This window comes from Mustela lutreola, chromosome 5 (assembly GCF_030435805.1).
Source record: "Mustela lutreola isolate mMusLut2 chromosome 5, mMusLut2.pri, whole genome shotgun sequence".
Taxonomy (NCBI): domain Eukaryota; kingdom Metazoa; phylum Chordata; class Mammalia; order Carnivora; family Mustelidae; genus Mustela; species Mustela lutreola.
This window is the reverse complement of record NC_081294.1, coordinates 97,715,686-97,728,022: the sequence shown is the minus strand read 5'-3', so window position 1 is coordinate 97,728,022 and position 12,337 is coordinate 97,715,686. Positions and strand designations below refer to the sequence as shown.

The following is a 12,337-nucleotide window of genomic DNA, read 5'->3' as shown; positions in this document are numbered from 1 at the left end:
AGAAAATAAAAGTATTCAATATCAGGACTGAGAGACAAAATATAACTACACAACTATGACTTTAAAAATCTAGATGAGATTACTTCCTTTTAGTAGAGGGGGGATAATTCCTAAAAAACACCAAACGACAATGAAAACATACCAATTTAAGCAGATCCAGGCCAAATGATTATAAAGTTTAAAATTTTTTAAAGATTTTTTTTAAAGATTTTATTTATTTATTTGAGAGAGATTTATTGAGAGAGATCACAAGCAGGCAGAGAGGCAGGCAGAGAGAGAGGAGGAAGCAGGCTCCCTGCTGAGCAGAGAGCCTGATGCAGGGCTCGATCCCAGGACTCCGAGTTCATGACCTGAGCCGAAGGCAGCGGCTTAACCCGCTGAGCCACCCAGGCGCCCCTAAAATTTTTTAAAAATTTTATTTATTTAAGAGAGTGAGACAGAGATCAAAAGCTGGGGAAGGGGTAGAGGGAGAAGCAGGCACTCTACCGAGCAGGGAGCCTGATGCAGAACTCAATCACAGGACCCTGGGATCATGACCTGAGCGGAATGGCAGATGCTTGACCGACTGAGCCACCATGGTACCCCCTAATTAAGCTAGTTTCAAATGAATTAATAAGGTTTTCAAAGTATGTGATATAAAAATGGAAACCTCTATAATCCACCCAAAAGCTAGTAAAATAAAAGAAAAACTAGAAAACCATACCAACAACAAAAACTAGGTCAGTTTCCCAAGTAAGGTGCAAAATTTTCTAGAAGAAACACATTAAATCTATGTACCATGAGCAAGAATTCATTTGATTTGAATAAACCTCTAATGTGGAAAATTATACTATATTAATAATCCTAATAAACTGAAAAAGTAAATGAATTTCCACAGCCCTGCCAATTAACAACTCAAAACAGAAATAGAAAAATACATAAAATAGGAAGACTACTTAAAGCCTAACAACAAGAATATTAAATGATAAAAAACACTTGAGATGTCTAATCCAGAAACAAGACAGATTTCTCTATTATGATTATGTTGGAGATTCTAATACAATAAATACCATAAACATTGAAAAAAAAAGTTTTAGATTTAAGGTTTTCTACTCCATTAAAAACAAATTGATTAAAAAAAATTAAAAAAGAAATGAGTAAGAATACTGATGCCAGCTAGATAAGAAAAAACTAGCAATAAAAAGATGGGGAATTAGGTTCCATTCACAATACAACAAAAAACCACAAACCCAGCAATAAACTTGACAAGAAAAGTGCTTCAATTATATAATTAAAATTCTAAGTTAATTGGAGAGCATGCAACAATCCTTGGAGAAAAAAATGCTTCTGAATGGGAAGACAGGTCTATTCAAAACCTCAAAGCTTTTCTGTAACTGGACCCAACTTTATAATAAAGTTCTTAGGTTTGAAATTGCCCCCAAATATCTGAAAAATAGTGCTAGCTTCATCTTAGCAGATAACGTAATACTTTTATTTTATCACATGAAAAAGCAAGTAGAAATAAGTAGATCAGGAAATGATGAGCATTGTTTCAATTCAGGTTGACAAGGATAATTTTGATCATGTGGTATGACATAAAAGGGCACCTATCAGAGCCCTACCTTATACCATATACAAAAAGTGTGAGGGATTATAAATGGGTAAATTTTAGAATTTTAGAAGATGCTCAGTTTTGAGATGGAGTTGACCTTAGGACTGAGAATCCAAAAGCAACTACAGAAAAAAAAAAAAGGAAATTTGATAATACAAAAACTTAAAAGTGTGTGCATGACAAAAAGCATAAACAGTCAAAAGACAATGATAAAATGGGAAAACCTCGCATACTGATAAGTTCTCAACAAAAATTTATTCAACTAGTCATCAAAATTATAAATTACAACAGCACACTAGATAGATTATTTTTTGCCAAGTTTGCAGAAACTAGAGAATTGTTGCCTTCAGTTCTGACAAGGACACAGAGAAATCCAGCACTTTTGTACACTGCTGAGGACACTGAGAAAAGTATCTGCCAAAATTTAGTACATACATATTCTGGAGAACACAGTGTACAGAAAGGAAAGTATGTTATTTAATGATAACAAAGACATTTGTCTATAGTAGCAAAAAACAATGTGAAGGTCAACAGCAGAATGAATATACTGTAGTATACCCTTACTATGGAATGTAATGCCCAAATACAGGTAAGGCCTATCCATGTTAAAAGGAATTACTTATATATAGCATGATTCCATTTCTTAGAAATCCCTATAACAATTTATATGCGCGTCTGTGTTTATAAAAGAGGCATCGAAGGATCTATCCCAAACTGTTGATACCTTCAGATGGATAGAATTGAGCTGTAGAAGTGGGGGGTAAGGAGTAAATCAACTTTTTAAGATACTTTATGCTTTGAGGATCTACTTTTATTTGATCAACAATGAAAAAGTATGTTTAAAATACAAAGTTCTTATTTCTGCAGGTGAAAAAAATGATACAAAAGTTGATAATTTAAGAAATAGTGGTAGAAATAAGAACTTCTTGGAATTATGGCAGCAACCACCGGAAGAAACAGAAAATAGGGAGGGGAGTGTCTAAAGGTGAGGTGGCAGGCTTTTAAGCCGACAGAAGCTGCATATTCTCCAAGATGACAGGGCTTATAGGGCTGTACATATGCCCTACAAAGGGCTTTAAATGCCTTCATGACCAAAGTAATCCATATTAAGAAAGCGAAAGCCATATACATAAAACAAGAACCACACAAATGACAATTATATATGTAGGTTGGGTCCCAATAAACTGAAAGCACTTTTTATACTCCCCACCATACCTTTAACACAACTTTTAGGTTATCCTCAAGTAGGAAAGTAGCGACATTCGAATGAGTTAAGGTATAAGTAAAAAGGACCACAAACTTTATTAAAAGTCAGTAAAGATAACATATAGTATGTACAGATGGCACATGGTGCCAATTTTATTTGCAGTTATTATAGTACTCCAACTCATGTTTACAGGTTACACCTTTGCCACAGCCTTGGCTAAATCTTGAACTAGTGCAGAATTTAGCTGTGCCAGCGTGCTGATCTTTGCGTGCTTAGATGTGGCATACTTGTTCTTGATGGTCTGGAAGAGAAAAGCATAGTAGTTAATGAAGTCAAAGAGGAAAACATTGTAAGATCCAGTGATGCAGAAACTCAAAACATCAAATACTTAAAAATATGCTATGCATTGAGGCGCCTGGTTAAGCATCTAACTCTTGGTTTTGGTTCAGGTTATGATCTCAGGGTTGTGAGACCAAGTACGGCACTGGGCTACACACTGGGCATGGAGCCTGGTTAAGAAGATTCTTTCTCTCCCGGGACGTCTGGGTGGCTCAGTAGGTTAACCAGCTGCCTTCGGCTCAGGTCATGATCCCAGGGTCCTGGGATCGAGTCCCACATCGGGCTCCTTGCTCGGCAGGGAGCCTGCTTCTCCCTCTGCCTCTGCCTGCCTCTTTGTCTGCCTGTGCTCGCTTGCTCTCTCTCCCTCTGTCTCTGACAAATAAATAAAATCTTAAAAAAAAAAGATTATCTCTCTCCCATAAAATAAGCTGAAATCAGAGATGGAAACAAACTGTAAGAGATTCTGAATTCTAGGAAACAAACTGGGGGTTGCTGGAGGGGAGGTGGGTAGGGAAATGGGGAACTAGGTGATGGGTATTAAGAAAGGCACATGACGGGGCGCCTGGGTGGCTCAGTGGGTTAAGCTGCTGCCTTCGGCTCAGGTCATGATCTCAGAGTCCTGAGATCGAGTCCCGCATCGGGCTCTCTGCTCAGCAGGGAGCCTGCTTCCCTCTCTCTCTGCCTGCCTCTCCATCTACTTGTGATTTCTCTCTGTCAAATAAATAAATAAAATCTTAAAAAAAAAAAAAAAAAAAAAAAAGGCACATGACATAATGAGCCCTGGATGTTACATACTACTGATCCATCACTGAATTCAACCTCTGAAACTAATACAATATATATAAATTAACTGAAATTTTTTAAAAGATTTTATTTTTATTTATTTATTTTTTAAGATTTTATTTATTTACTTGACAGAGAGACAGCAAGAGAGGGAACACAAGCAGTGGGGGGTGGGAGAGGGAGAAGCAGGCTTCCTTCTGAGCAGGGAGCCTAACATGGGGCTTGATCCCAGGACTCTGGGATCATGACCGGAGCGAAGGCAGACGCTCAACAACTGAGCCATCCAGGTGCCCCAAAGATTTTATTTATTTAACAGACAGAGACACAAGTAGGCAGAGAGGCAGGCAGAGAGAGTTGGGGGAAAGCAGCCTCCCCGCAGAGCAGAGAGCCCGATATGGGGCTCTATCCCAGGACCCTGGGATCATGACTGGAGCTGAAGGCAGAGGCTTTAACCCACTTAGCCACCCAGGTGCCCCTAAATTAACTGAATTTAAATTAAAAAAAAAAAAAAATTCTCTCCTTCTGTACCCACCACCACCTCCCATCTCTCACTCACACACACACAAAATAAATAAAAAAGGAAAAATAAGCCATGCATTTACAGACATGAAATCTTAAGTATTTTCATTCTGTACCCTCCCACATCCCCTTCAACATCTTACAGTATCCCTGACTTACCATGTGCTTTGTAAGTCCACGATTCACCATGACTATATTCTTAGCTAGGTGTTGCATAACACTTAGAAGGGATTCTTCAGTGTATGATAGATAATGCTGTAGAGTTGGTGTCTATGGCAACAAAAGCTAATGTTAGAAATGCTCATCAATAATGGTTTTCATAATATTTCTGTATCTTAGTCAAGAGTAGAGTAGGAAGAGATTCCTTAGGACTGATTATAACAAATTTAAGATAAATTTAAGATGCCTTCCTCCCCAAACACTCTTCTTTCATGCTTCTCTAGGATCCTATACTTAAATCTATTATACACATGTGCTCACCTTTGACACCAATATTCTTATGCATAGTTTTACTCCTAGGGCATAGGGTAGCATATGACACATAGGAGAAATATTTGGTGAATCAATGAATATGAATGAACTTTCTAGCATGTCATTTCACCTGAGTGTCTTCATTTATATCAAAAGATGAAATTAGGTAATGAAGTGGGAGTATCTTATGAACACATGGCAAACAAAATATCACTTTTAATCATTCTCTCAGTAGATGCTATAATTTTAGAAACCTTTAGGATAGTCCTTTAATGTAAAAAGTCCAGTATTCATACAAACATCACTTATAATTAAAAAACTCAGGGTAACCTAAGTCTTTGTGACAGAGCTTACCCATTCACCGTTATCAAGAATTTTCAGTGCTAAGCAAAAAGCTCCTGCTGCAATCTGAGAAGGAGGAAAGTGCACCATATCGTAGTCCAACATAGTTAGTTCCATCAGGTATTTGGCCAAAGTATGTTGCTCAACATCAACCTGAAACAAAACCCACAGGTCTCTCAACTTCCGTTAGAGAATTCTGTACTGGCAATAAGCAGTATGCCTGTAACTATAATCACAAATGTTTGTCTGTTAACTCTCAAATGCAACTCCCCATGGAAGGCCTTAATGAAAATTGGAAATAAAGAACATTATATCTTCTTCATACAGATTTATAAGTCAGCTGAATTAGATCTACTTGGTTAGCAATATTTCATCATGTACCATACTAAAGGTTACCAAAGAGAACTGTACCTCTCCAATCTTAGATGCTCTCCGAAGGAAATGCAGGGGTAGAGGGCGGCCCAGACCAAAATTTAAAGATCTTAGAATCTTCATTTCCATCTGTCTGATTTGGTGCTTAGTATAAGTGTTGTCAGTCACAAAGGCAAAGTCACCAATTTCTGGAGGGTACATTTCTTCATATTTGCTTGCAATAAACATGGCAGTGACACCAACCAGCTGCAGCATCTTCTTGGGCACACAATTATTCTGCAATGGGAATTCCAACTGGATGAACAACTAATACATACTTGAAAAAGGAGACAAGAGAGCTATGAAGGGAACATGGGAAAAACACTCTCACAGCAAAATCTGAATGTACTACCCCAAAACAGATGTTAGCTGAAAAATACTTTTTTTTTTCTTCTTAATTTTATTTATTTGAGAGAGAGAAAGAGAGCATGAGCATGGGGGGAGGGTTAGAGGGAAAGGAAGAAGCAGACTCCCCACTAAGCAGGAAGCCCAATGCCAGGCTTGATCCCAGAACCCTAAGATCATGACCTGAGCCGAAGGCAACCAGGCGCCCCTGAAAAAGTCTGTTTCTTATGACTCTGCTAGGACCCTAAAGGGAGAATCCTCAATTACTGAATTATGCTCACCTGCATGAACCGATCAATAATGGAAACAGTCATGTACATGGTCTCCTGAAGTAACCTGAACTTCATCTGAACCTGTACTAGCCAGTCAATAAGGATAGCTCTCATGTTTCCAGTGACTTCACGACCCAGTAGGTATTTTGGTCTGATGGCTTGCTCTTCCTGCAAAAGAATGCTGATTATCCTTTAGAAGCAAGACTCCATGTGACATTTCTGTCCACAAATCTTAGTCACCACAGAACAGTAATGGAGAGTTCAGAATCTCTAACAGTCCTCAACTTAATTATTCATACAGTCACTACATAAAGCTGTCACTGAGGAAGAAAGCCAACATTAAATAGGACAGTTTGACAGGTTTTTCATTTTGTACAGATTTCACTATGTTCAACCTACCGTCACTGCTACTTGCCTACACTTTGTACCCATTTCATCCCAGACAAAGATATCATGCCATCATCTCATCTTTTCACTTATGACTCTAAATCCAGAACCTGAGCTGTGTGAAGCAGAGAAAACCAGCAGCAGCTACTTTCCAGATCAGCTGGAACCTATGTGCTACCCACTTTCCCACTCTAGGATTTAAACCCCCAAAACACCATAGGGAAAAATAATGAATCATCAAGGACCAGCACATGCACCTGCTAAACCCACTCAGCCAAAGTTATAATTTTATTAAAAAGAAGGGAGAAAAAACCCAAAGTGGAAGTCTGGTCCTAGCAAGGATGTTTCTATAGGACAATCCTCTAGAAAATGGATGCCCAAAGAGAACGCATTATTAACAAACGACTGGGCAAATCTGGTCGTATACAGCTTGTTAGTATACAGAACGCTACCTTGTCTTGAGGTGGGGGACTAATGCCACTAATAGAAAGTTTCAGAAGTGATATGAAATGAAAGAAAACCAAAAACTTCGAGTATACCCTCTTGGACACAAAGAACAATTTCCCTGGTATCACATGCACATTAGCCACATTGACGCAAAATGCCTTGTGTTGCTGCTGGTTATAATTTTTCAGCATTTTCTCCATTACCATCCATCTCCTGCCTCTAATCCTCAAACTCTTGAGCCTGGGACTTGCCCACTCCTAACTGTGATAGACATAAATATATCATTCAACCTATGGACATTCGTTAGAGTTACGGTTATTATCCACTGTCACTTTGTACTTTACCTGTTCAAATGGCAAATACAGATGTCCTTGGCTTGGTTAGTGACTTGATTTTTTAGTGTATGTACTGCTGAAGCGAGCACAGTGACTTGATTTTTGCTACTCCATGAAGGAGAATTTGAAATGGAATCTACTGTTAAGAAATACTGTTCACATCCTGCTTGAATTATTATAAACTCTCAGTGGAAAAAACGTCTTTAATCAAGCTAAATGCAGTTAAAAAAAAAAAAAAAGATTCTAAAAACAATACAGACCTCAAGTTGTCTCAGATAAGCATAAATATCTTTCACATATTCACTACAAAGGTTTGGATCAGCTCCATCTTCGGCATCCACATCATTCACTGCAAGAATTACATCAGAGAATGCCTGACACAGATATTCTTCTGCAGGGGCACATCCAGATGTTTCCATTGGGCTTGGAGAGGGAGTATCAACCTTGAAACAGAAAGACTTTTTGAAATAATAGCAAAGAGAAGCATACAATCTGGAAATGAAGGCCCAATTATTGGTACTAACTCAAGAGACCAACTGTTAAATAGACATATAATTCATAATTCATTTTCTTAAAGGAAAAGTATCTTTTTTTCAAATTTATTCAATCTCTCCTTAGGACATGATTAATACAAAAAAAAAAGCAAAAAGCCAAAACAGACTGAGAGTTTTAAGTTAGCAGAACCCAAACCGACAGGTAAAACAGAGAAAAAGCAAACAAAATCACATTCTAGACTTTTCTCCAAAGGAAATGAGTAAACAATCTGTTTATTAGGATCAGGATCATGTGAAGTCTACCCAAATGAATGACAGTCTGTAGTCTTTATATCAAAACATGGACTGCTTCTCACTGCCCAGGAAAACACAAGTTCTGTCCTGACTACTTAGGATTAACAAAGTTCATTACTTTTTAAAAAGTTTTTATTTATTTATTTGTCAGAGAGAAAGAGAGAGAGCACAAGCAGGGGGAGTATAGGCAAAGGCAGAGGGAGAAGCAGGCTCTCCACTGAGCAAGGAGCCCGGATATGGAACTCCATCCCAACACCCTCGAATCATGATCGGAGCTGAAGGCAGACGCTTAACCACTCAGGCATCCCTAGTTAGTTATTATTATTAGCCATTTCTTTCAAACTCTAGCTATCCTTTTGTTCAAATATTTATTGGCATTTTCTTCTAGTCAAGCTCTATGCTAGACACCGCCCTTTTTTTTTTTAAGATTTTTATTTATTTATTTATAGACACTGCCTTTATAGTGTCCTCAAACGGCTTTGAATATAGGAGACAGAAGTAAATGAAATGAGACTGATCCTAGGAACAAGGGTGAGGGTAAGTTAGGCAGTTTCAGGAGTTGATGGTTGAGCTGCTTTGAAGGATGAAAAGGTAACTAAAAGAATGAGAGTGAGAAGGGCTTTTCTTATTAAGTGGGAGAGCAAAGTCAAGGATCAGTATGGGACTTTCAAGGAATTCTCTTGTAGACGGTATGGCCAATTAAGAGACACTGCATGCTCCAGGTTTTGTATGTTATGTTCAGAATGTCAATACTAAAGCAATAGCCTCAAATTTCCTACTCTTCGATATAAGGAATTGGACTGAAAGACTTTACAGATCATTTTTCTCAACTGGTTTTAACTATTATTTGTTTTCTAATTTAAAGATGTAATTGTCTTTATTAAGTGATTCGTGAAGTGGGCATCGACCTATCTACCAAGTAGAGATACTCCTTAACTATGTTTTAGTTTACTTTTCTTTTAAGATTTTATTTATTTGGGGCGCCTGGGTGGCTCAGTGGGTTAAGCCGCTGCCTTCAGCTCGGGTCATGATCTCAAAGTCCTGGGATCAAGCCCCGCATCAGGCTCTCTGCTCAGCAGGGAGCTTGCTTCCTCCTCTCTCTCTGCCTGCCTCTCTGCCTGCTTGTCATCTCTCTCTGTCAAATAAATAAATAAAATCTTTAAAAAAAAAAAAAAAGATTTTATTTATTTGTTTGTTTGAGAGAGAGCTAGAGTGAGAGAGCACAAGCAGCAGGGGAACAACAGAGGGAGAGGGAGCAGGCTCCTCCCTGAGCAGGGAGCCTGACAAGGGGCTCCATCCCAGGATCCTGGGATCAGGACTTGAGCTGAAGGCAGATGCTTAATGGACAGAGCCACCCAGGCACCCCCTTAACTACATTTTAAAAATTAGAGCTTCATCAAATGAGCTCATTGTAATTTCAGCAAAGGAGCCCCTTTTAGTGCCCTGTTTCTCCTTCACAGGAGTGGATACACTAATGTAATTGATATTTAATAAGTTCTTAAGTTTTAGTTTTGAGGCTGTTAAACTCATCTACTCTCTGAAAAGCTACATTTTCTTTCCCTGTTACACCTTTATCTATTCCACTGTTACAGGGTTATTAATTACTCAGTGGCCACATTAGGGAGTAAAAGGATTCAAGATAATCTGTGTCAGTCAAGGAATTTTGGTCTGATGGCATGTACCAAAGACTGCAAAATCTTCAGTCCGTGCAGCTCTCACTTAATACCATTCACAGGGGGTAAAGGGCAGTGTAACAAAATGCTGAAGAGCCTAGATTCTGCAGCCATATGGCCTGGGTTTACATCCACAGATGCCACTGATGAGATGGGCGACTCTAGAAAAATTACTTAACACTTCTCTAAGCCTTATCTAAAGGGTAGAGGTATTAATACAAGTGAGAGAGTCCATGTGAAGAATATGCCACTTAAAAGCCCTTCAAGTGCAGAGCGGAGACCACCTCCTGCCAAATACTCTATAAACATTACTACTATCACTATTTGTTCGAATGCTATTATCCCATGGGTTATTAAACGAGGGGAAAGAGACACCCAACAGACCGGATGGAGAAAGGCAAAGTAAGTTTACCAAAATAGGCTCAGGCGAAAGTTTTTCTTCTTTAACGGGCTCAGGTTCTGGCTCAGGTTCTGGCTCAGGTTCTGGCACAGGCTCGGGTGCCTTCTCCAGAGGTTTAGGTAATTTTTTAGCAATAACTTTTCCAGGAACCAAAGTTTTTGCTTCCTGTGGATGAAAGGACGGGAAATGAAATGTTTCTCCACCACAGGTCCTTGTTGTAGGGCGGTCTCTTAGGGAGAGAGAAGTCGGCGCAGGAAGATAGTTACCTTTTTCAGATGCAATTTGGCCTGTGGTTGTTCGCTGACTTTGTTACCAATGTCTCCGAGGGCTGTTCTCGGCCTCAGCCCGGGCTTGGAGGCCGCAGTCGTGGCCAGAGGCACGCGCTTTGCGCCTGCCATGCTGATCTTCGCCTTATTTTCCACATTAACTTTTGCGTTCTGAAAGAACCAAGACCGCTTTGAGAGCCGGCCCGCCCACGTTAGAGTTAAGTCAAGGGTCAGGGAAAGTGGGGCGGGGCAAGAGAGAGGCTTCTCAGAATAAACGCTGGCTGCAACAAATGGGTTCCCAAGGGACACTGGGGTTCCAGGATCTACGCTTCGGCTGTGCCAAGCCCATTTATTTCTTCCCAGAACCTCCTCACTCCCCTATTGAGGGGCTGCCTGTGTAGTCCCCGGCGACTCTGAAATATTTTAATTTACATTTGAAAGGAAATCGGAAAAGCCTCCAACCGCAGGCACCTTCTCTCTGGGAAGGGGGTTCCGCGGCTGCTGGGAGCTCACTCAGGGGCCCTCTACCATGTTTTAAAAGAGGTTTCCCGTCGACCCTCCACCGCCCTCCCTCCTCGCGCCGAACATCTATCCCAGAACAGCCCCGTTCTCTCCCTCTCTCCCTCGGACCCCCAAAGGCTCCCCACCGTGCCAGGGGCCCACCGATCCCCCCATCCTCCTTCCCAAACCCATGCCCTAGTCCACTCGGGGAGTGTTGGGGGGGCGGGAGGGAGGGCTCCGGTAGAGGACAGAGGACGAGAAGCCACGCAGTGCCGTCCGCAGCAGCTTACCCTGGTGACCCGGAGCGCCATGGCTTCTTCTTCACCAGGCAGCAGCTCAGTGGGGAGAAGCAGAACTCGGGAGTCACCAACCAGCCGGGGACCTGAACCCCGCGCAGCTCAACAGCCGTTCCTCCGCAGCACGCCGGGAGGAGCCGGGCCCGGCCGCAGGTTTAAACCCCGCACTGCTCCCTCCTTATTGGTCTGTTCGTGGCACTCGCTCCCTTCCCATTGGCGGCTGCCCGTTCCTCCGAGAATGCGTTTCCCGGGCGACCCCGCGGAGACGTTCGAGAGCGGGCGGGGCCAGGCCTTCGCTCCTGGGCAGCTGCGCTGCCACCTGGAGAGGAGAGCTGGAGGTGCGCCGCCCACCTGGAAGGGAGAGCTTGGGCGCCGGGGGAGCTAACCTGGAGGACGGCTGGTGTCCCTACCATGAGTGACAGTGAAGCAGCCTGATTTGGAGACCTGAGAAGCAGTTCCGGCTCTAGTCCCACTTACTGTTACACACTTTCCTTTTTGCGGCGGCATGTGGTACATTTCCATTTCATTATCCAGCAGCCCTCTAGGTGAAGGACCTGAAGCTGAGAGAGGTTTAGAGTGACTTTCCCAGAGCTACAAATTAGTAAATGGGAAATAAACTTCGGTTATTTTTGGATCCCTGATGTTTTCACAACACTAATTGTCTCTTAAGAATATTGTCAATTTCAGGGCGCCTGGGTGGCTAAGTGGGTTAAAGCCTATGCCTTCGGCTCAGATCTTGGTCCCAGCGTCCTGGAATCGAGTCCCATATCGGGCTCTCTGCTCAGCAGCGAGCCTGCTTCCCTCTCTCTCTCTGCTGCCTCTCTTGCCTACTTGTGATCTCTGTCAAATAAAATCATAAAAAAAAAAAAAAAGAAATTTCAATTTCTTAATCTGCCAGATTGCTTTAATCGAATTTCTTCCCAAAGCCAATCTTTTGTTTTAGCTTTGTATTTGAAAATAATTT

General features: G+C 41.2%; 1 protein-coding gene across 1 annotated transcript; it reads right to left on the bottom strand.

Annotated features, from left to right (window-relative positions):
• Nucleotides 1–1,827: 1,827 nt before the first annotated feature.
• On the bottom strand, nt 1,828–11,939 carry CCNB1 (cyclin B1). Its single transcript, XM_059175159.1, has 9 exons — nt 11,368–11,939; nt 10,577–10,747; nt 10,323–10,475; nt 7,710–7,892; nt 6,290–6,448; nt 5,664–5,900; nt 5,265–5,405; nt 4,599–4,709; nt 1,828–3,099 (listed from the first exon to the last, which is right to left on the bottom strand). Exons 1-9 carry the CDS (start codon nt 11,386–11,388, stop codon nt 2,992–2,994), a joined length of 1,284 nt encoding a protein of 427 aa, XP_059031142.1. The 5' UTR covers nt 11,389–11,939; the 3' UTR covers nt 1,828–2,991.
• Nucleotides 11,940–12,337: the final 398 nt, after the last annotated feature.